The sequence below is a fragment of the Mangifera indica genome, chromosome 1, assembly GCF_011075055.1.
Source record: "Mangifera indica cultivar Alphonso chromosome 1, CATAS_Mindica_2.1, whole genome shotgun sequence".
Taxonomy (NCBI): domain Eukaryota; kingdom Viridiplantae; phylum Streptophyta; class Magnoliopsida; order Sapindales; family Anacardiaceae; genus Mangifera; species Mangifera indica.
In genome coordinates, this window is record NC_058137.1 from 231,972 (window position 1) to 254,081 (window position 22,110).

At 36.3% G+C, this 22,110-nt stretch overlaps 6 protein-coding genes and 1 non-coding gene across 7 annotated transcripts; 3 read left to right on the forward strand and 4 right to left on the reverse strand.

The window, feature by feature from the left end:
- The first annotated feature begins 310 nt into the window (after window positions 1-310).
- LOC123226680 (importin subunit beta-1-like) lies at window positions 311-4,254 on the forward strand. The gene is made up of 3 exons (XM_044651206.1): window positions 311-600; window positions 1,194-3,628; window positions 3,748-4,254. The coding sequence occupies exons 2-3, from the start codon at window positions 1,209-1,211 to the stop codon at window positions 3,944-3,946; spliced, it is 2,619 nt and encodes an 872-aa protein (XP_044507141.1). The 5' UTR covers window positions 311-600; window positions 1,194-1,208; the 3' UTR covers window positions 3,947-4,254.
- A 901-nt stretch (window positions 4,255-5,155) lies between these two features.
- LOC123222899 (lectin-domain containing receptor kinase VI.4-like) lies at window positions 5,156-7,168 on the reverse strand. The gene has a single exon (XM_044645922.1). It carries the CDS (start codon window positions 7,166-7,168, stop codon window positions 5,156-5,158), a length of 2,013 nt encoding a protein of 670 aa, XP_044501857.1.
- A 4,763-nt stretch (window positions 7,169-11,931) lies between these two features.
- Window positions 11,932-13,503, forward strand: LOC123222951 (protein NODULATION SIGNALING PATHWAY 2-like). The gene has a single exon (XM_044645985.1). It carries the CDS (start codon window positions 11,932-11,934, stop codon window positions 13,501-13,503), a length of 1,572 nt encoding a protein of 523 aa, XP_044501920.1.
- Window positions 13,504-13,964: 461 nt separating this feature from the next.
- TRNAS-CGA lies at window positions 13,965-14,046 on the reverse strand. The gene has a single exon. It is a non-coding gene; the product is annotated as a tRNA-Ser (tRNA).
- An 801-nt stretch (window positions 14,047-14,847) lies between these two features.
- On the forward strand, window positions 14,848-16,955 carry LOC123213060 (kinetochore protein SPC24 homolog). Its single transcript, XM_044632400.1, has 6 exons — window positions 14,848-14,911; window positions 15,059-15,274; window positions 15,723-15,864; window positions 15,962-16,063; window positions 16,378-16,451; window positions 16,562-16,955. Exons 1-6 carry the CDS (start codon window positions 14,881-14,883, stop codon window positions 16,666-16,668), a joined length of 672 nt encoding a protein of 223 aa, XP_044488335.1. The 5' UTR covers window positions 14,848-14,880; the 3' UTR covers window positions 16,669-16,955.
- A 164-nt stretch (window positions 16,956-17,119) lies between these two features.
- On the reverse strand, window positions 17,120-19,509 carry LOC123213052 (gamma-interferon-responsive lysosomal thiol protein-like). The gene is made up of 4 exons (XM_044632387.1): window positions 18,083-19,509; window positions 17,932-17,994; window positions 17,610-17,849; window positions 17,120-17,522 (listed from the first exon to the last, which is right to left on the reverse strand). Exons 1-4 carry the CDS (start codon window positions 18,356-18,358, stop codon window positions 17,358-17,360), a joined length of 744 nt encoding a protein of 247 aa, XP_044488322.1. The 5' UTR covers window positions 18,359-19,509; the 3' UTR covers window positions 17,120-17,357.
- Window positions 19,510-20,647: 1,138 nt separating this feature from the next.
- On the reverse strand, window positions 20,648-21,596 carry LOC123222996 (gamma-interferon-responsive lysosomal thiol protein-like). The gene is made up of 5 exons (XM_044646043.1): window positions 21,489-21,596; window positions 21,318-21,380; window positions 21,085-21,231; window positions 20,866-20,958; window positions 20,648-20,782 (listed from the first exon to the last, which is right to left on the reverse strand). Exons 1-5 carry the CDS (start codon window positions 21,594-21,596, stop codon window positions 20,648-20,650), a joined length of 546 nt encoding a protein of 181 aa, XP_044501978.1.
- Between the last annotated feature and the right edge of the window lie 514 nt (window positions 21,597-22,110).

Below are 22,110 nucleotides of genomic sequence, written 5' to 3' on the forward strand. Positions count from 1 at the left end.
AATTGGTAATAAGATTCAATTTGAGCCCAATTTGTTGCTCTAACTCAAATCCTTTGATTTAAACTTATTTGATTTTGAATTGATTCGAACCATAAATTTATGTTCGTAAGAGAACTAAACAAAACCTTGTTTCTATATTAGGCCCATAACTCCAAATCTTGAAGCCCAGTCCAGAAACAAGAGCCCGGCCCCAAAATTTAAAAATTTTCAAATAAACGCTTCGTCCTTCTGTTCACACGTGGGAGATTTCCAAATTCTAGGGTTTTGGGGTGATCTCGCGCAGGCAAAACGGCTGCCCGTATTCCTACCCGTTGATTTTGTTATCTTTGTTAACAAATGGGTCCTCCCTTTCCCCTCCCGCTTCTTAAAAACATTCGAAATTAATGTCTTGCCTCATAAATTTCTCTCACATTTGCACTTTCAGCCCCTTACCAACTATTCAAAAATACTCTTTCAATTTCAAATACGCTCATCTCCGTTTCTCTCTCACTTCAACTTCAAACTGACCGTGAAGAGAGAGAGAGCGCGGGAGAAACCCTAACTTGGTTCCACTCGTCTTTTAGTCTTCTTTGATCTCATTATCGTTATTATCGATTTCAGGTATTCTACTGCACTCTTTTGTTCTATGATTAGATCTGTTGCGTTTTTTTTTTTTGATTGTTTGTTGGTTTATTGTGTCAGGTTTATATGTTTTGATTAGGGTTTTGTCTGTTTAAATTCCTGGATCTTACTTGTACGTTATGTTTTCAGCCCTACACTGTTTAGTTTGTGTTTTTTATTTTATTTTATTTGCTTGGTTTCCTACTTTAAGGATATTTAATATGAGATTATTGTGTTATATTGCTTGAAATTTATGATTGTTTGAATATTATCGTGCTGATGATGATAATAGAATGAAGGAGAGTTGGTATCGATGTTGTTTTGAATCTTTGTTTTATTGGTGATATTGAATTTCCTTTTGTTTGTGTGATGAGTAACTGTTGAAGTAGTGTGGTGAAAAGTGTTTCTATGAGTAATTTGATTGATGAATGCTTTAAAATCTCCTATTTAAGTAACCATACTGAAAAGAGAGTGGTTTTTTTTTTGTGGTGATTTTATAATTTTTAGATGTCTACGTTATGTTTTTTTAAGGGTAAGATTTGATCGGTTTTTATTTTCATGGTTATTTTTAATCTTTGAAATGTTAATTGCAGTGGTTGTGTTGGAATATGGCGATAGAGATCACTCAGTTTCTACTAGCTGCCCAATCAGCAGATGCAAATATCCGTAATGAGGCAGAGAATAATCTCAGGCAACTCCAACAGCAAAATCTGCCAGTGTTCCTGTTATCTTTGTCTTTTGAGCTTGCCAACAATGAGAAACCTACTGAATCCCGTAGATTGGCTGGTATCGTGCTTAAGAATTCCTTAGATGCGAAAGATGTCGGTACAAAGGAAGCTCTTGTTAAGCAATGGATGGCGGTTGACATATCTTGTAAATCCCAAATCAAAGATTTGGTTCTAAGGACTATTGCCTCCCCTGTTCCAGAGGCAAGGCACACATCTGCTCAAGTGATTGCGAAAATTGCTTCGATTGAGATTCCACAAAAGCAGTGGCGTGAACTTATTCAGTCATTGCTTACCAATATGACCAAACAAGATAGTCCCGCATCACTGAAACAGGCAACTCTGGAAACTCTCGGATATGTTTGTGAGGAGATATCCCATGAGGATCTTGTGCAAGAGGAAGTGAATGCTGTTCTCACTGCTGTTGTCCAAGGCATGAACCTTGCTGAGCATAGTGCTGAAGTACGCCTTGCAGCAACTAAGGCTTTATATAATGCACTGTATTTTGCTCAGACCAACTTCCAAAATGAGATGGAGCGGACTTACATCATGAAGATGGTGTGTGAGACAGCCAAATCAAAAGAGACCGAGATTAGGCTGGCTGCTTTCGAGTGTCTTGTTTCAATAGCATCAACATACTATGATGTGCTTGAACCTTACATGCAGACCCTCTTTGAGTTAACATCAAATGCTGTAAAAGGAGATGAAGAGGCTGTTGCCCTCCAAGCAATTGAATTTTGGAGCACCATCTGTGATGAGGAGATAGAGCTTCAAGAGTTCGGGAACCCTGAAACTGGGGATTCCAGTTCTACCTACTCCCATTTCATAGAGAAGGCTCAGTCTTCTCTGGTTCCTATGTTGCTTGAAACTTTGCTGAAGCAGGAAGAGGATCAGGACCAGGATGATAGCATCTGGAATATATCCATGGCTGGGGGGACATGTCTAGGTCTTGTTGCTCGAACTGTTGGGGATGGGATTGTGCCTCTTGTAATGCCTTTTGTGGAGGCTAACATAATGAAGCCAGATTGGCGTTGTCGTGAAGCTGCTACATATGCTTTTGGTTCAATGCTTGAAGGTCCTACCATTGAGAAGCTTGCTCCACTAGTCCAGACAGGTTTGGGGTTTTTGCTAAATGCAATGAGGGATGAGAACAGTCAAGTGAAGGACACAACTGCTTGGACTCTTAGTCGGATTTTTGAGTTGCTACACTGTCCAGCTAGTGGTTTTTCAGTGATTTCTCCTGATAACCTCCAACTAATTTTGAAAGTACTATTGGAGAGCATTAAGGATACTCCCAACGTGGCTGGGAAGGTTTGTGGAGCAATCTATTATCTTGCCCAGGGGTATGAAGATGATGAATCAAGCTCTTGTCTTCTTTCACCTTACCTAACAACTGTTATTGCTGAACTTCTGAGGACTGCTGATCGTACAGATGGAGGTGACTCAAAACTAAGGTCATCTGCTTATGAGACATTGAATGAAGTTGTTAGATGTTGTAATATCTCAGAAACATCTCAGATCATTGCAGAGCTGCTCCCTGCCATCATGAGTCGGTTAGATCAGACTTTGCAGCTTCATATCATGTCATCAGATGATAGAGAAAAGCAAGGAGATCTACAAGCATCTCTATGCGGTGTTCTTCAGGTTATTATCCAGAAATTCAGCAGTACAGATGGCACCAAATCAATTGTACTCCAGGCTGCAGACCAGATTATGGTTTTGTTCCTTAGGGTGTTTGCTTGCCGTAGTTCTACAGTCCATGAGGAAGCAATGCTTGCAATTGGTGCCCTGGCTTATGCCACTGGTCCAGAATTTGCAAAATATATGCCTGACTTTTACCAGTATTTGCAAATGGGATTGCAGAACTCTGAGGAATATCAGGTTTGTTCTATCACAGTTGGGGTAGTTGGTGACATCTGCCGTGCGTTGGATGATAAGATCTTCCCGTATTGTGATGGAATCATGTCCCTTCTATTGAATGATCTCTCTAGTAGTCAACTTCACCAGTCTGTGAAGCCTCCCATACTTTCTTGCTTTGGAGACATTGCTCTTGCAATAGGAGAGCACTTTGAGAAGTATGTTCCCTCCACTCTTCAAATGATGCAGGATGCGGCTAAGGCCTGTGCCCAATTGGACATCAATGATGAAGAAATGGTGGATTATGGAAACCAGCTCAGGCGTAGTATATTTGAAGCATACTCTGGTATTTTGCAAGGATTCAAGAATGCAAAGCCTGTGGTGATGCTGCCATATGCTCAGCATCTTTTGCAGTTCATTGAAGTAGTATTCAGAGACAGACAGAGGTATCTTCCCCTTTTCACTCACGCTTCATTATTTGTTTCTTCTGATGCTGTTTATTTGTTTGATTTCTTTCTTGTCTTATGGTCCTTATGTCTGCTGCCTTTCTTCATATGTTATGTAGGGATGAGAATGTTACTAAAGCTGCAGTTGCAGTGATGGGTGATCTGGCAGATGCACTTGGTCCAAACACAAAGATATTATTTAAAGACTTTGCATTCTTTCCTGAATTCCTGGGTGAGTGCCTTCAATCTGAGGATGAACAGATCAAGGAAACTGCTGGTTGGACCCAGGGGATGATTGGACGTGTTATGGTTTCATAAACTCATGAAGCCTGTCTATGGGAGTAATTATCTCTTCTTTTCTCTTGTTAATGCTGTTCTCTTTTCATAGTTTACGGGTCAAGGTTAAGATTCATAAGAATGTTAGGAAATGTCAAAAGTTGGTAAATTCATCAGGTCGTGCATCAACCTTTCTTTTGTACTGCAGTTGCGAATTCAATTTTTCACTTCTTGTGGTGTAGCCTAGAGGAATCTTGTTAGTCTGGATTGGGCCATTGGGGTCTGTCGGTAGAGAAGCTGGTCTACTTGTTGAACTCTTTCATTTATTAATGCTGCTAGATTCAGATTCACTTACAGGGCTTGATTGCTTGAATTTTTGACAGTTTTAGAAAATCAAATGGTCGGGAAGACCACTGAATTTCCCAAATTGTGTTTAATATTCCTGTTTCTGGAGAATTTGTTTTATCACCCTATCAAGTCCAATTATCGGTTTTCTGTGAAAGGAGAATGCGATAAATTGGCTGGAAGATGTAAATTTGTCAGTGAAGAAATAAAGTTTAAAACAACAAGAATATCACGTGTTGATTATTATAGAGTTCCTTAATTAAAAGAGTAGTCACTTACATTTCTCTAATTTCAAGTTATTCCTATTTCGGTTGTTCAATCAAGTATCTTTGGTCATCTTAATTATGATTAAAATCGAAAAATACTCATTATCGGGTTTAATGTTATCAATTAAAGTCTAATTGTGAATTATTATTTATCACGTTGCATTTTTGCCTGATAAACAAGCTTTGTGCAACAGTCCTATAGAGTCCAGTGAATTAATAGTTATATATATATTCCAACTTGTTTGATAAATTTTCATTTGAAAAACTGTTAAGGGTGAATCCTAATTGAGCTGTTTGAATTATTATTCAGTTTGATTCAAACCCTCTTTTGCATGGTTGCATTGGAGCTTGTTTTGTTAATAATTTTTTTTTTTTAAATAATAATTCTGTCTTTTATTTTTATTTTTTAATTTTTCTCTAATGATATTGTTCATCAATTAAGCAAGTTAGGTTCTATTTTAAACTAATGGTTTTAGATTTGAATGAAACTAAAACTACCGCTTAACTCACCAATCCCTGAAAAATTGGTGTTCGTCCATAAGTACAATAATTTCACTAATTATCAATTAATTGAAATAATTAATTAAGAAATAAATTCGAGTTGTGTATACACAAAAATGTAACTCTGAAAAAATATATATCATCCGGATTTGATGGCACTTTCATCTGCAGCATCTAAGGAGCTAGTAGAGAAGCCACCTATGGAGGATGAAACATGTGAATACTCTTTAGACATAATTTCCAGGAACGCTAAGCTCATTCCAGAACGTTGAGAATCAACCGAAGTCCAATGAATAAGGGGAAGCAAGTCATCGCCATTAAGATACCGCAAAACTTGTCTCATTGTAGGCCTAACTTCAGGAATGTGATGGCAGCAAAGCAGCGCCAGTCCCAATACCAACTCCATCTCTTCAACTACGTAATCCGAACCCAGTTTCGGATCAACCACATCAAGAATTTGACCCAATTGCTGAAACTCCAGAACCCAGTCTACCAGTATAAAATTATCTGATCCAAGTGGCCTTTTTCCTGTAGCAACTTCCAGAAGCAAAACCCCATATGAATAAACATCTGTTCTTGTTGACGCCTTCCCGGTTCGGGCTAGTTCAAGAGCAATGTAGCCGACGGTGCCGACAACATTTGTGGTGTGTGACAGTTTGCCGTGATCGTAAAGCCTGGCGAGCCCGAAGTCTCCTAATCGTGCGTTCATGTCAGCATCGATTAACACATTGCTGGACTTCACGTCGCGGTGGATTACTACTTGTTCCCATTCTTCGTGTAAGTATAAGAGCCCCGAGGCGACGCCTTTGATGATGTTGAATCTTTGTTCCCAGCTCAATATAAATTTGTTTTCGGAATCGAAGAGGAGAGAGTCGAGGCTTCCATTTGGAATGTAATCGTAGATTAGTAAAAGATCATTCTTTCGCTTGCACCAGCCCTGGAGATTGACCAAATGTTTATGCCTCAATCGTCCTAAACAGTCGATTTCTGTTGCAAATTCTCTCATTCCTTGGATTGAATTGGGTGAAATCTTCTTTACAGCAACTTGGGTTCCAGTTGAAGGCAAAACTCCTTTATAAACTGCACCAAAACCACCGATTCCTAACAGTTCAATCTCTTTGAAACCCTTTGTAGCGATGTGAAGATCTTTGTATTTGAACCTGTGAGGACAATCCAACTCCCAATCTTCAAGAATCTCAAACTGCGTTATTCGTCTATATAGTTTGAAACAAACTAAAAGTCCCAACAATAGAATAAGAACCGCGGATAACGCAGCAATAAGAATACTGACGTGAAGTTTGAAAGTAGATGATGATCGTTTCTTGACTGCTGGTGGCTCTGGAAGTTCTGAAAGATTGAGAGGAGTAGCTACTCCATTCATGGAAAAACTCCATCCCAAAATGTAATGAGAGCTGGCTTTTGCTCCTGTGGCTGCTGAGAAACCGACATACATGTTTTCAGTGAAAACAGTTGAAAGTTTATCTGAGGAAAAAGAGATGAGAGGCACAGAGGGCTTGTTTTTCCACATAGGGCATATTGTTACATTCACAGGTTGATTCATAACGTCATACTCTATCCGGGCTTGGATGGCACTGCCACTCTCCAGGGAAATCTCTTCCTTTGTGTCGTCATAATAAGCGGCCGGCTCTACAGATTCCGAACGCATGCTATTGATGTTGATTCCAACATGGTTTCCTTTAGAGTCTGAGGCATCATTATGACCATTAACTGTGTCAAACTCAACTGGAAATATATGGTTGGTGGAATTGCCATCGTTAGATAAGTTGAAAAGCCCCAAGTAATGTCCAGGCTCAGCCTCTGGAAGTGTCGTTGAAGGAGCAATTGTGAAGGCAAGGCCATAGCCTCCGTGGCCTGGAGTTTCAGTAACTATTGTAAAAACAAAATGTGTACTGAAAGAAGAATTTTTGGGTTGTATTGGTAGCGAATAAAATGCATGGCCAATAAAATACTGAGATGTATTTGTGAGTCTGAGTGCTCCATTGGGTTTATAGACTGTAGCCTCCTCCAGGTCTAGACCTTGTGAATTTCTGAGCTGGGATTCATTGAATCCATTGAAGATGAATTCTACAGAAGAGAGAGCTAAAACGGGAAACAAGAAGAGAAGCAAAGATAAAGAGATTCTCAAGGCCATGTGTCATAGAGATGAAGCTTTGTGAGAGAGCTAAATATTCCAAGGTTATATATAAATAATTAAAGAGAGAAGAAATTAACAGGCGCAAGTTGTGTTGTGTTGTTGAGTTGCCGTGTTGGGAAGGAACTTGAAGCTTCATTGTTTCTAGGCTTCTTTTATTTGTCATGTTCATGTATTGATCGATATATACCTGCATGCATATCACTACCACAATAAGTCACTAAAAGTCTTTCATTGAGCTCAAAGTCTTTTAAGTTGAGACTTTAGCCATGCAACATAATTTTCCACAACACATGATCTCAATTGGTCTCAATTTTATCCTTATTTTACTCCTACATGTATTAACACAATGTTTAAATTCTCCTTATTTCACACCTACCTATTAAGAATAAGGAATGAGTTTGATATCAAATCTCCTTTTATATAGTTTCAAACTTTCCAACCTCAACAACTATGTTTTATATTATCTCAAGATTTATATAATTTGGTATTAAGGTTAAATTTGAAACAAATCGGTTCAATTTTGGTTTGATATTTAACTTAAAATGAGCGGAACTCAAAACTCAATAGCATCAATTCGAGTCAATTTAAATCTAATAAATTATTTAAAAGTCGTCAACATATTCATTTTTTCTAACTAACGATTCTTCTTCTTTTTCATCTTTAATGTTTTTTGATAACTTCTTTGATGATCTCATTGTAAACTTGAGAAAGTTTGAACTTAAACTTGCATTGAACTTTTTGGATTAAAGTTGAGCACAAACCAACCGTTTATTGAACTTAGTTCAACTCAAATGCACCTCTATTTGGTATTAAAAAATATATATAGCTTTGAACTTTCCTAATTCATTAGTTAGCCATACAATTATGATCCTACTAAAAAGAAATAGATATCATTCATCCAAGATTTATCTTATTTGTCCTTAAAAAAATCACAATCTCTTGTTTTTGTGTACTTTAACGTTTACCTCATTGTAAACATGGCAAAATTTTCAACGTTGTGGATATTCATATTAAACTGAGAAAATTTCAAAAAATGACTAAAACAGACTTTTCATGGTTGGCCTGAAATTAATAGGCCTCAGCCACAACTCTCACATTTCAACTAGGTTTCTGTTTTTCGGATTTAATATTATTCCTATTATCTTAGCGATTTTTATTTTTCTAAATATTATCTAATTTGATGGGTCGTCAGGTACCGGTGCAGAATTAGGCCAAAAATTAGAATATATTCTGCTTGATTCGTAAAACTTCCATAAGAGAAAGTAGATATGCATCAAAAACCTTGCAGGACTCTTGTTTAAGATAATTGTCCTTTTTCAAGGGCTGAAGTGAATGATACAATACGCTCTCCGCAAGCTCTACCTGTTCTTTCGCCATGGTTAATTTCCATGTTTTCTGTTGGCAAGTTTAGGATTGGAGCTGGATTGTTGAAGTGACGTCCATAGATGTGTCATCACTTTCTCGATGACCACCATTCTCCAACCAATCTCTCATGTCTTCCGTACCAATGCTCAAATCCTCCAAATCAAGTGCTGGGGTAGAACCCTCCTCAGGAAATGAAACTTGCAATTCGTTTACAAGAAAAGGAAAATTATAAACGTCAATAAAAATCATTGGACATGGCAGAAGGAGGGAAATTTGAGCTTGAAGTTTCAAGGGAGTCATTATCATAATTATGAGATGTGGAAGAGTCAAAGTAATTCATAATCAAAAGATCATCATCCATGGCTACCCCATTGTTGACAAATTCGTCTCCAAGAGATAAATCCTGAAACTTATCAGCTTGAATCATTTTTCAAAGGGGCTAATTAATGGCTTCAAAACCAATGTGGAGCCGTTGTAATACATCGAATGAAAGGAAGACAGATAAAATATTTTTTCATATTAATGTGACTGGCATTTTCTTGGCACTTTCTGTGAAAATGTGATTGATTTTCATGCCGAAATCTCAGCTATGGCTTTTTTTTTTTTAAGCTATCGAATATTGCCCCAAAGAGAATCTTTAATTAATTTATGCCCTAGATTGTCATAAAATCATGCAACGTTAAACTATGCATGACCTCACACGTATTTGATTCATACTCTGCCTGTTTTTATCTCATTTCTTACCAACCCAATCCATTAATTAATTTATCAAAGACAAATTAAGAATCCTAATCACCTTGATAATGATCATTCGATTCTATGCCTTGTTTTCTTATTTCATATTGATCTGAATCTATTTTGTTCACATTCAAGCAAATAATCCATCTTATAATTAACGGTGGAAAGATTTATTAACTAAAATAATATTATATATACAAACAAATTTATTTAATCTGGTATAATAATATTTGATTAAATGATTTTAAAGTGAAAAAAATATAAATAATCACATCATCAAATCGGCAATGACCATATCAATTTATACAAATTTGTTTATAAAAATAAATTTATTTGATTAAGAATTAAAAAAATTTTAAAACAATTTCTGAGAAAACCATGCAGGAAGGAATAAGGATCTTCAATCAAAATCTAAACCAGAAACAATCAAGAAAATGTAGTTTAATTACGTGAGAAGACAAAAGATAAACCATATAATCAGATGTAAAAAGCTATATATGATATGATTAAGTATTAGGCCATGCAGAAATTATATAATTATGAAATGAACTCATTTATATTATAAACTGATTCAATGAGATTGAATCATTCAATCTCTCCCAAAACCGGCCCAAACTTGAAGTTATTATTGAGCGATACATATGTCATGCATTGGATTTGGATAGGGTTGCAACTGAATCCATCATCAATAATCTATTTAAGATAGAGTTTGATTTCTGATTGAGATTACCAAATTAGCTGTAATGCTAGAAAGTATATATGAGTTATTTATATTTTACTTCAAACAAGCTCAAATCAAATCAAATCATAGTTTTAGTTTGTCAACCTTAAACTGATTGAGTACGATTTTTTTCGAGTTCGATTCAAATCAAGTAAAATATATCAATCTCTTCTTAACATATTATACAAAGACAGGGAGGGAGAAGATACCATACTTTGTGACCTAGAAAGCAAGAAGAAAACATACTACTACTTTTATGTCAGTGTGGAGCATGCGTGGCCATAAAATATCTATCGCTATTTGACAAGAATAGTTAGCAGAGACGTTTAAACTCAACTATCTCCCGACGTCCGATCCAAAAGCTCACTATTAATTTAGTCAGATGATGAAGAAGATGGTAAAATATATTCTGAATCTGCCGCTCGGTCTACGTAAGAGCATATTCCACATGCACGACGACCATTTATAATATTACGTATATAGAATTGATTTATCAGTTATTATCCTTATGATTTCTTTTTTAAACCAATAAATTCATCCTCAAAGGCTGCCGGCCTCTTTAAACTGAAAATGTTCTTTAATCTGATTAATTATTCCAGGGCCCTGTAGATTACAATTACATTCCAATATAGATTTCTATACAGAGAGTGCATTCCTTCAATTGGATAAATGATTTGGCTGATTTGATATTATATTTTCAAATACAAAATCTTGATAAGATTTGGATGTGGTGGCAGATCATTATCCAAATACGTGTTTATATTACAATCATCGATTGGTAAGTAGAAAAAAACTGGCTAATTGCATGAATATTCGTCAAACTCAAACTGCTTAATTTTCAACCATAAAAATTACATGCTTTGAAATCATGAAATGTCTTGAGCCAGTGTTTTTAGACTTTAATCAACTCTTGACTCAACCGAACCGATCATACTGTCGGATCGGTGATGTCTTTAACCATAGCAATATTATCAACGTTAACATGTCAATCAAACCAGCCTAACCTGAAGATTAAATTGCGGCCGGACATATTCCCTGGTTTTAGGGGGATGGGCTCATGACCCCTGGTTTTTTTCTGTCAAATTTTTAATTATAAACAATGGGAGGAGTCTTAATGAAGTTTTCATGCAACCTTTCTCTTCATTTGTATATGTTTGTCTTCTCTTGTAATGGGAAATGAAAACTGATACCTACAATGTCGTCCATTTTTTGTCTCTTTATTTTATTTTTAATATGAATAAAATATTGCAGGCGTCATTTCAACAGATCATCAGGAGGATTCAGGAGTCAATGTCCATACAAATTAAATCATTGGGAGTTTCTGTGCTTTGGATTATGAGGGACCAATCACTTTACAGTGTTTCATCCTTCTCAAGTGTGAAAGTGGAAGATAATTACAATGAATTGACATGAATAGTTATCTAACGAATTCCTCCATTAGTAAATTCTTAAAAAGCAGGGGTGGATTGCCAGCTCGGTTAGGATCAAAGGCAATATGTCTGGCCCGAGTTGCACACCATTACCAAATCTCTGACAGTATAAACAATTTCATTTGATAAATAAATGAATGAATCTTAAATCAAATTATTGAATTAAAACTCTAGTTTGAAATTAACTTGAATTCAATCCAAGCTAACTGTATAGAAAGATATACTTGCAACTCGGGCCAGACCCCCATTAATAAGGAAAAAAACATGCAACATCCCGATCTATCTCCGGGAATCTGTATAGAAAAGGGAAGAAGACTCACCAAGGAATTTTGCAGGAATAAAACTCTGGACAAAAGCAGGCGAAAGTGATTGGTATTCTTCTTATTATTTTAATATATATTTTCAAGTATAAATACTCATCAAGGTTTGTCAACAAAACTCCACCAAAACTCTCCTTCTCGACCTCTAAAATTGAACGTCATTAATCAATCAGACTAAGACCAACCATGATGCAACCAGAACTTGTTCAGTCCACCTGGCCATTTTACAAGATCATAAATTCACATTTAGATGATCAAGTTGAAGATTGTGATCTCAACATTGATGATTATAATGGTGGCTGTGAATTTTCTTCTTCGTTTACATGTACAGATGACTTTTACACAGACTTTTCATCAATCCCCAATTTTTCTTCCGTATACTCCAGTGAATTTATTCAATTTCCTGCAGCTTGTGATGATGAGCATGAGCTGCAAGTCATGTTACCGATGGAGGATTTTCCTATGGAATTGGAAGGGTTTGAGTCTGTTTTGAGTGATGAAGTTGGGGTTCTATGGAGAAGTTTTGATGGAAGTAAGGGAAGTTTTCCTTCACAAAAGACCTGTGAAAGTGAAGATTTCTGGAGTCCTAGCTCATCGGTGGACACAACATTGACTTTGCCAGCAGAAGAAATGGAAATAGATAACCAAGTGAGCGTTTCTCATCTTCTCAAGGCTTATGGAGAAGCCCTGGAGATGGGGAAAAGAGAGCTTGGAGAAGTGATTATCAAATGCTTAAGTGAGAAAATTAGCCCTGCTGGTGAAGCCCTGGAGCGCCTGGCATTTTATTTATCCCCAGTCCTTGAAAAGCAAGGAAAATATCTAATGCAAGAGTCCAGAAAAAACTTTGCGCAGGCTTTCAAGGCATTCTACCAATTGTTTCCATATGGGAGATTCGCTCACTTCGCAGCAAACGCCGCGATCCTTGAAGCCATGCCGGACGATGCAGAAATCATTCATGTAGTGGACTTTGACATGGGAGAAGGAGTTCAGTGGCCTCCATTGATTGAGGCCATTGCACAAAGGCGTAAAACACTGAGATTGACATCAATAAAGAGGGAGGATGAGGACTTAACTTGCACTTCCTTGCCATGGAGTTTTGCAGAGACAAGAAGGCAACTGTGTGACTACGCAAGATGTTCAGGTCTAAAATTGAAAATTGAGGAGATGGGAATTGAGGAGTTGGTGAGCGAGATAAAAGAAAAAAAGAAAAGAGTTGAAAACAAAGAATGGTTTGTTTTTAATTGCATGGTAGGACTTCCACACATGGGCAGAGAAAGAAGCAAAAAGCTCGTTATGGGTTTTCTGCAGCGAGCCAAGGAGTCGCTATCAGGCAAGAACAGAGGAATTATAACTTTAGGTGATGGAGATGCCAGTGAGAGACTGGCATATTCCTCAGGATTTGGGTCTTTCTTCGAGGTGTACTTGGAGCATTACCAAGCCCTTTTGGAATCAATTAAATCCAGTTTCCCTGCACATCTTGCAGAAGCAAGAATGGCCATGGAGTGTCTCTTTCTGGCACCTTATATCTCTTCTCAAGCATGGTTGCAGAAGTGGGAAGACATAAGACAAGGCTACCATCTTCAGGGAGGGGTTGGACTGAAGGAATTTAAAGTGAGCAAAGATATATTGACAGAAGCCAAGGAGATGGTGAAGGGAGAAAGTTCTTGTGGAGTGAAGATTGGAGGATACAATGAGAACAAGATGATTCTGGAGTGGAGAGGGACACCATTGGTAAGAGTCTCTTCTTGGAGAAGTTAAGGCTGGAAGATTAGGTGACCCAAAAAAATATAATGTAAAAACACAATCAGGATTCTCTGTTGTACAGATTAATTTTGTTTCTTGTCGTCGGAAAACTACTGGTTAAATTGACTAATGATACCAGACACTATGAGTGCAAAGACCCAATTCTAGCCATAACTACAGCACAGGATTCAACTAAAAAGTAAAAACAAGGCAAACATTATATGGTAAGAGAACAGAGCAGCTTCTAATTGATTTGAGATTATGTAATCAACATAAGAAAGAATCCCGTTCATCTGCCTATATTAACTGAAATCATTGATCAAAGATACAAGGGTAAGTCCGTAGAGGCATTGCCGCCACTTATCCTATGAAAGAAACCATTAATACATACAACGTTATGTGGTTCTTGCAACTTCTGGACAGAGGCAAGAGCTCCATTCTTCCCCAGATTGATAGCAAGATCCCACAAAAATTAACGTCGACAGCAGGATTCGAACCTGCGCAGGCAAAGCCCAACAGATTTCGAGTCTGTCTCCTTAACCACTCGGACATATCGACGCTTATGGTAGCGTTTACAGAAATTTATATAATTAGTAAGTATTCAGGTTTATTAACACATTCTCATGAAACCCAAACTCATTGGAAACTATCAAAGTCCCTCCTATAGGTTATAATTAATATGAATTCTCTTCAAAGCTAACTATTAAAGGGTAAATTTGACTTTTTGGGTTTCTTGTTATAAATTTATTACAATTTCTTTTTGATTTAGTAAGAGCTATGTTTCTTTTCTTATAATGGTGATCAAAGAGCTTGAATAGGTTCGCATAGTATTGTTAATGAATTTTGGGTTTAACTTCTAGTATTATTCCTTTAATAGGTTTTGTTCAAGTGTTATTAATGTTGGTTATATGCATTTCGTTTTTGGGTAAATATGTTTATTAAATTTTAGTTTATAGGTTATTTTATGTTTGTGAGAAGTCTTTTGTATTATACTTAAAGTTGAATTTAAATTAAATCAAGTCTAAATAAGAATCAACTTAAATATAAAATAACAAGATAAAATTTGAGTTTGAGTTATTTTGAATGGTGAATAGTGATATTAAAAAAAATAATGAATTATTATAGAATAAAAAGAAGATGAATTATAATAGGTAAAATAAAATGAAATAAACTCAAGTGTTATAGGAAAAAAAATTTGATCTCTTCAGTAGAATAAAGTAATAGTTCGATATCTTCAAGTGTTATTAAAATAAGGGTAAAAATGTAATTGCAATATTAGAATTTAACATGGAAATGTAGGGGGGTTTTGGTGATTTCCAATAAACTTGGGGGTAAATGAAAAAAACGCCATCCTTTCATTTACTTTAAAGTGCGGTATCTCTTTGTTTCAAAATGAATGAAAACCTCGACATTTTCCCTCTCGGGACTTTCTTATTCCAACTGCTCACTGTCGATAGATCTCTAAAGCCAGAGTCTCACATTTTCATCTTCGTTTTACGCTTTACTATAAATTAATAAAGTTCTCAAAGCTCTTTCTTTTTGTAATTATTTTCCTGTTAAATTCTGACAGAAGAAGCTTCAAAAAAGCAAACCCTAGAAAACGTTCAAATGGGGGACATGTCCAGAAAGATTGACGTGGAGAAGCTGATTTCTTATAGCGACGATCTAGTTGAAGTACTGAAGGACAAAAGGGACCTTAACAGCTTGACTCAGTGTTTGGACCTCTCCAAATCCCTTCAGTCCTCTTGTGAAGCTGATTTCAACTCGGTTCTCAACTCCATTCAAGGTATATTCGAGTACCCATTTGCATTTTCTCTGTTATTTTTATCATTCAGATTTCCGAAGTAAATTACAAGTATTGCCCTTTGTAATGTCCCTTAGTTGTTGCTACAGAAAGTGAATAGATAAAGTACCACAAGTAGGTACAGGTCGCAGGAAAATAAATAATGGTCGCTCTTTTCTTGAATTCTAAGAACATAAAGTTCAAATCTTGTTGTTTTTGAGATCTTGGGGAATTTATCTTTTGTAGATTATGGCTACAAGTTTTTTTTGTAACTTGTAAAAGATTCTTGATAATTCAGAACCTTATCTGTGGAGAGTGTTGAGAATCTATTGATTTGCATGAAATGGTCCAGGAATTGGAATTGGATGATGCAAACCTGGTAGCAGTTATCCGTTATGTATATATTTGTTAATGTAATATCATGCTCTTGACAAGTTATTTTTTGAAGCAGATTATGAGAAAAGGATTGAAGCTTGCAAGCAGAAAACAGAGCGGGCCAAATCTGAAGTTGCTGCTGAAGCTGAGGTGGACCATCTTCAGAATGAGCTAGAAGAGGAGCTTCATAAAGAACGTGCACTCCAGGAGGAACTTAGATAAGTATATAGTTGATCTTATTTCAATGCTTTGCGACAGTTATTTTTTTATATGAAGGTAACTGATTAGTTACTTATCTATCATTTTTATCAACACAGCCATCTCCAATGAGATTAAGGATTTAGAACATCAAAGGATTGCAATTGAAGAACGAAAGCGAGCCCGCAAAAAATCTGTGCAAGATGAGTTGAGGGCACAGTAAGTGAACAGACAGCATCATAATGTTTGCATTTGTAGGATTTTTTTATCATTTCCCCTGATATTCCTGTTTGTGCATCCTTCTCATTTGTGTTTATACTTGACTTATCTAATTAGTGATTTTTTATTGTGCTTGAACAATTATAACCTTGTAAGTTTCATTTTCTTTCAAGAACAAAATTGACTAGTGATAGTTAATACTTCAATTTTGTAGCATCCATGATAGTAGACTCTTGTGAATCTTCTTTTGTTGGTTTGATTGCCATTGTCTAATTCTTTGAATAAGACTAATAAAATTTTCTTTGATCTTGTAGGATGAAGCTCTCAATGTATGCATCAACCACAAATATTATCCCAAACTTGGATGATCAATCTAAAATTTCTGGCTGTATCCTGCTATTTCTTCTTTAAAAAAAGTTCTCCTCTTTGGTTATTTTAAGATAAAGGGCTGTTTTTTTCTGTGGTTGTTTCTTTAAACCTTAACTCATAATTGAACAGATATAGTGGACAGGGATAAAAATGTGTTTAAGAAGTTTGAGTACCATCTGGCGAAGAAGACAGCATATGATATATGTGATAACATTTGGAACACCATAAATTTCTGATGGATCTTTGACATTCTTCTCTTCAGAAAACAGATGCCATTCAATATGAGAAAATGCTTTATTGATCCCTTTCTTTTGACTTGTGGTATATTGTGTCTTTTCCTTCTGCATTTTTGAAGCTGTAACTCATTGTAGAGCATTATTTTTCATTTTGATAATTTGAATTTCTGGTGAACGAGATGCGCAGGCAGGCATCTGGCCTCTTAATGTATTAAATAACATAATAGTTTACAAAAACATGTTCTGTAAATATTTTAGAGAATATTAGTGCATAAACATTCTTATCAGGAAATGTTATCAACCTAGCCGAAAAAAGGATGGCATTGAGGCATTGGCTTGGTGGCATACTTGGCCTCTTCTTATTTTGTGGTTGTGTAGGAAGATTATTGAAATTTTGTACTATCAAATTGAAAATTCAGTGCAAACTCAACTGATGAACAACACCTTTCAGTAGTGAGAGCTCTATCGGGCCTTCACATTTCAAAGAACTAATAATACAACAAGAACATACAAATTTCAGATCTTCACAGAAAGCAGTAGCCATTATTGCATCACCGATCGCTTCATGATGATACATAATTGTACATTATTATCCAGAAGAATATGGTATTATACCCAATACTCTTTTCACTAGATCAGCCATGGTAGACCGAGCAAAAGGTGATGTAGAACAAGTAGAATCATATAAATTATGCTGGCGGTTCCGTCTTTGAAACTTCCCTTGCATCCACATAGCAGCCTGATTTGTTTGATGTTTTCTTCTCAGTTGACATCAGTGAGTATGAACTGCAGGCGTCTGGTACATTATCACCTTTGTATGCTCTGCAGACGTAGGCTTCATAATTTTCATAATCCTGCCCAGCCAAAGAAAGAAAACGGAAATCATTATGTGTGTGAGAATCGGAGAAAAAGAGAGAAAGAGTGGCATGTTAGGGACGAACGCCTTCAAGTGCACGACCATTTACGACCACCCATGGTACAAATCTATGTGGTGGTCGCAGTGCATCTGTTTCATCAGCATACTCCAGTATAAGCTGTTTCCCTCTTCCACTGTCATAGCAATCATCAATGGGATCCTGACTCAGCCCCAAATCATCAGAACAATTTCTCCACACTACTTCAGTGTCTTCAATCTCAGTGGCTTGAGTTTCAAGGCAATGGATAAATTTGAAATGTTTCCTCTGCATCATAAACAAGTAAACAATAAAGATCGAGTGAAATGCACATCTACAGTTAAGTTTTATAGACAAGTTTCATTCTTACCACAGGCCAGGCATCGATGGCACAAGCATGTATAGTATTGAGGTAGCATTCATTTTCTCCATGCTGCAAATAGGATAATGAAGGATTAATTTGACAAAAACGTGAGACAAAATCCTCCAAATCCTGAAAATAATGAAGATGGAAATGTCACCTGGCAAGTGATGGTGTTGTTAGTTTCTTGGATTTGAGCGTTGCCCCAGGGAACCATCTTGAGGTTGGCAATGGTGTAAAGATCAGTATTGAAAAGGTCCACTAGTTTATTCACTATGAAACTGGCACAATCTAGGCACAGACTCTCATAATACAAAGAAAGAGTAACTTTCTGAGATGTATATATAGCAGCAGCATCTGCTAAGTGATGAGAAGATATGAAACAGAGTAGAAGGGTATTGAAAACAAACAAGCAAAGTAAATGACGAGCAGCCATTTCTGGGGGATCAATACATTGAACCTCTTACAGTTTGGTGGAGCATTTATAGCTCTTGCAGGACTACTCACTGAGATCCTGTCCCTATAATTTAATATTTGAAACAAGTATGAATAGCTGCAGCATTTCAGATTTCGCCCTCCAACCCTCTTTCACGTTTAAGTCTTTATAAAGAAGAAATTGATGAAGTCGATGTGGGATCTCCATTCTTATAGGCCTTGTATAAATAACACTTTCCCAGTAGAAAGAATTAGCAAAAGAGTTTATAGCTAGTGGTTGGAGGGTTGAGAAGATGTTTAAATTCTGAGTCTCGTTTTCTATATGAACTAAAGCATACATTTCTCATTCATAATTACAATGGAAATGTAGATGCTATTTGTTTACAAAGACAGTTGATCTTATAAAGTAATATTATTTGGCATAAAAATTTTACGAATCTCATTTAACCAGGATTTTGGTCACTTTCAACCAAGTAAGATGGAAAAAAACCCAATAGATGCATGAATTTTTTACAGAATAGAGAGACACAGTAAATTTTTGCCATAAATGGTCACACACTACGTTATTTAAAGCGAATGAAGTAGAGGAGTGAGAAGACTAGTAGAACTAATAAGTGATATTGATAAATTTGTGTCATATCCATGCAAGATATCATCTAGGCCATCATACGAGGAGTGAATTGGCAAGTTTTCAAGATTAGAGATGATGTGATAAGAGGCTCCAGAGTCTACCAACCAGTTTTGAGAGGAGAGTTGGTTATGTATGCGGTTGGCTTGAGTAGGTTTGTACTAATTGTAACAAGACCGACAAATTTTGGTTGTGTGACCAAATTTCACAAATTTGACACATTGGAGGAGGAAATCACATTCGTTTTTTGTTGAATTGATGGTCTAGGGCATTATTGTTCAGTTGATACTGTTCGTGCTCAGTGAGTTTGTCACGAAGCTCTTCAAATGAGATCTGAGATTCAGAAGCACTTAATCCAGCAACCAATTCTTTTTATTTTGTGCCAAGGCCATTTAAAACATAGACTATTTTGTCATCTTCAGCAATAGGATATCCAATAAGGGCGAGCTCACCAACGATACTTCTCAAATGTTGCAAGTATTCAACATTTGAGTTGTTGCTTTTGATAGTGCACACCAATTGCTCCTAGTCTTTAAGATACATAACTCTGCATCGTGATTTATTTACATAAACACAAGTTAATCGAGATCATGCTTCATGGAACGTAACAGCTGAGACAATGAGAGGAACAACCTTTTTGAAAAAGGTGAAGAGAATTGCACGAAGAAGTAGGCTATAATGGCAAACCCACAACTTGTAAGCAGGGTTTGGCTCATGTTTATCTACTTTCAGAAATGTGTTAAGGGGACATGGTAGTTTTCCATTAACGTAGCCTTGCAAGTAGTTTTTGGGAGTGAGTTTGAATGGATTTAAGATGCAACATTGATTAGAGACAAAGATTATTATATCAGTTTGATGTTCCAGGATTATCAACAATCTCAGTTTGAGAGGAAGTTTTCTACCATTGTATGTAACAAAGAAAAGAATGCTAATGGTAAGTTTTGCTTGTTTGAGCTTTTTGTTGCTCTTAGACCATATGAAGATAAGAAAGTCTGCTGCATAAGAGATGTCTTTCATTCATTTGTATGACACATATATATACATATATATATATATATATATATATATATATATATATATATATATATATATATATATATATATATATATATATATATATATATATATACTAACGCAGAGTTGTATAGGTTTAGTAAATTATTACAACTAAGGATAAGATCAAGGAATTACAATCGCACAATTGAGAGGAAGCGCACCATACCACACGTTTGATATTATATTTTTGTGTGTGTGTTGGGGGTGGGGAGGGGGGGAACCGTGTTAATATCTCTATCTGACCGCTGGTCTGTCAGGAAAACCCGGATCAGACCCTTGGCTGGTTCAAAGCCTGGTCTGGATTTAAAAACATTGGCAGTCAGTGGTTCTGTTGAGGATTTAGATTTTGACCTTGCGTTGCTTCGTCAGAAAAAAATTTGGAAGGGCTCTGATTCTTTGAATTACAAAACAAAACCAAACTTCATTCTTTTATAACTCCATATCCATTACAAGACCTCCTAATAGTTCTGCATAATTAACTATGTATACATTACTATCAAGAAGAAATCGATGGTATATATGTATACCGAATTACATTAGGCAGTCAATTTATTATATAATCTATTGGACCAGCCAGTGGTACTGCAGAAACAGAATAAATTGTGGTTATGGAAGGTCCATCTTCATCTCTGACGATCCTGATGTTTCATTTCCAGTCGACTTTTGCCAGTATTGTCTACAGGCGTAGGGTCTTCTGCCTCGGTAAGCTTTGCAGACATAGGATGCATAATTTCGGTAATCCTGAAGGAATAATCATGAATAAATGAATAAATTATTCTGGGTGTATCATAGAAATAGAAAAAGATTGCTATCTGGAGACTAACTTCTTGAAGTGCTAGATCATTTACAGTCACCCATGGTACAAATCTCTTTTCTGGAACAAGCCGTTCTGTTTCTTCACCATTCCTCAGTAAAAACTGCACTTCAAGTTGCAAAAAGTATCACAAAAATGAACAATATTTTGACAATAGGTGGGTCTATTAGACCAGGATATTACATATTGTTTTAGCTGGAGGAGAGAAGATAAATGAATGAAAACAAACCTTTGTTCCTTCTCCACTTCTGTAGCAATGGTCAATGGGATCTTGACTCAGCTCAAGATCATCACTACATCTTCTCCACACTGCATCAGCGGCTAGAATTGATAAGTCTTGACTTTCAATGCAATGGATGAATCTGAAGTGTTTTACCTACATCATATATAACAAATAAATGATAAAGATCAAGTGCCACCATTGGAGAGAGAGCCTACTGGAAAAGCAAAGCAGGGTCTTACAGCAGGCCAGACATTGACAGCACACGCTTGAATGATATTCAGGTAGCATTCACTTGGGCCGTTCTGCAAAAAAAAAAAAGAAATGAAATGAAAGAGATCAATGTATATTATGAGCCCGTCCGAGAAAATTTTTTGAATCAATTTAAGTGCCAAATCCTGAAACTTATGAACCTGACAAATGATGGTTTCGTTATATAACCCAATTGTTTGAGCGTTGCCCCAGGGAACCATCCTGAGGCTGACAATTGTGTGAAGATCAGTATCAAACATTTCCTCCATTTTATTTACAATGAAATTGCGGCAGTATGGGCTGAGACTTTCATAATATAAAGAAAAAGTAACTTTCTTAGACTTGCGAGGATATTTATACTTGTCCACTTCATTATCTGCCATGGAATGAGATAGAGAGATGAATAAAAGCAGCAGGGTACTGAGAGACACAAAGGAGAGGAGATGACCAGCCATTTCTGAGGGTACTATGAAATTTCTTACACGGGGGTGGAATATTTATAGCTCCTCTTGTACATGCTCGATGAGTTCTTCAGTATGTTACCAATAATGTCCTTATAATTTAATAACTGAAACAAGTGAACTTGTTTTCAAACCCCCAACTCCCCTTCACATTTTAATCTTTTTATAGAAGAAATTGATGACTTAGATGTGGGATATATACATTCTGGTGGGTCTTGTATCAATAAACCCCTGTGTACTTTTCTAGTTGACATAATTGCTTCTTTATAAAGTAAAAAATAATATTATAAGTATATATTTTTAATACACAATTTGATATACA

Coding starts and splice junctions, on each gene's coding strand:
- LOC123226680 (XM_044651206.1), top strand. CDS start 1,209: ATGGCGATAGAGATCACTCAGTTTCTACTAGCTGCCCAATCAGCAGAT. Junction 3,629..3,747: donor GTATTCAGAGACAGACAGAG/GTATCTTCCCCT, acceptor TATGTTATGTAG/GGATGAGAATGTTACTAAAG.
- LOC123222899 (XM_044645922.1), bottom strand. CDS start 7,168: ATGGCCTTGAGAATCTCTTTATCTTTGCTTCTCTTCTTGTTTCCCGTT.
- LOC123222951 (XM_044645985.1), top strand. CDS start 11,932: ATGATGCAACCAGAACTTGTTCAGTCCACCTGGCCATTTTACAAGATC.
- LOC123213060 (XM_044632400.1), top strand. CDS start 14,881: ATGAATGAAAACCTCGACATTTTCCCTCTCG. Junction 14,912..15,058: donor CCTCGACATTTTCCCTCTCG/GGACTTTCTTAT, acceptor AAATTCTGACAG/AAGAAGCTTCAAAAAAGCAA. Junction 16,064..16,377: donor CAAGATGAGTTGAGGGCACA/GTAAGTGAACAG, acceptor TTGATCTTGTAG/GATGAAGCTCTCAATGTATG.
- LOC123213052 (XM_044632387.1), bottom strand. CDS start 18,358: ATGGCTGCTCGTCATTTACTTTGCTTGTTTGTTTTCAATACCCTTCTA. Junction 17,850..17,931: donor CCATCGATGCCTGGCCTGTG/GTAAGAATGAAA, acceptor TTTATGATGCAG/AGGAAACATTTCAAATTTAT. Junction 17,523..17,609: donor ATGGTCGTGCACTTGAAGGC/GTTCGTCCCTAA, acceptor TTGGCTGGGCAG/GATTATGAAAATTATGAAGC.
- LOC123222996 (XM_044646043.1), bottom strand. CDS start 21,596: ATGGAGGAAATGTTTGATACTGATCTTCACACAATTGTCAGCCTCAGG. Junction 21,232..21,317: donor CTGTCAATGTCTGGCCTGCT/GTAAGACCCTGC, acceptor TATATGATGTAG/GTAAAACACTTCAGATTCAT. Junction 20,783..20,865: donor ATGATCTAGCACTTCAAGAA/GTTAGTCTCCAG, acceptor TTATTCCTTCAG/GATTACCGAAATTATGCATC.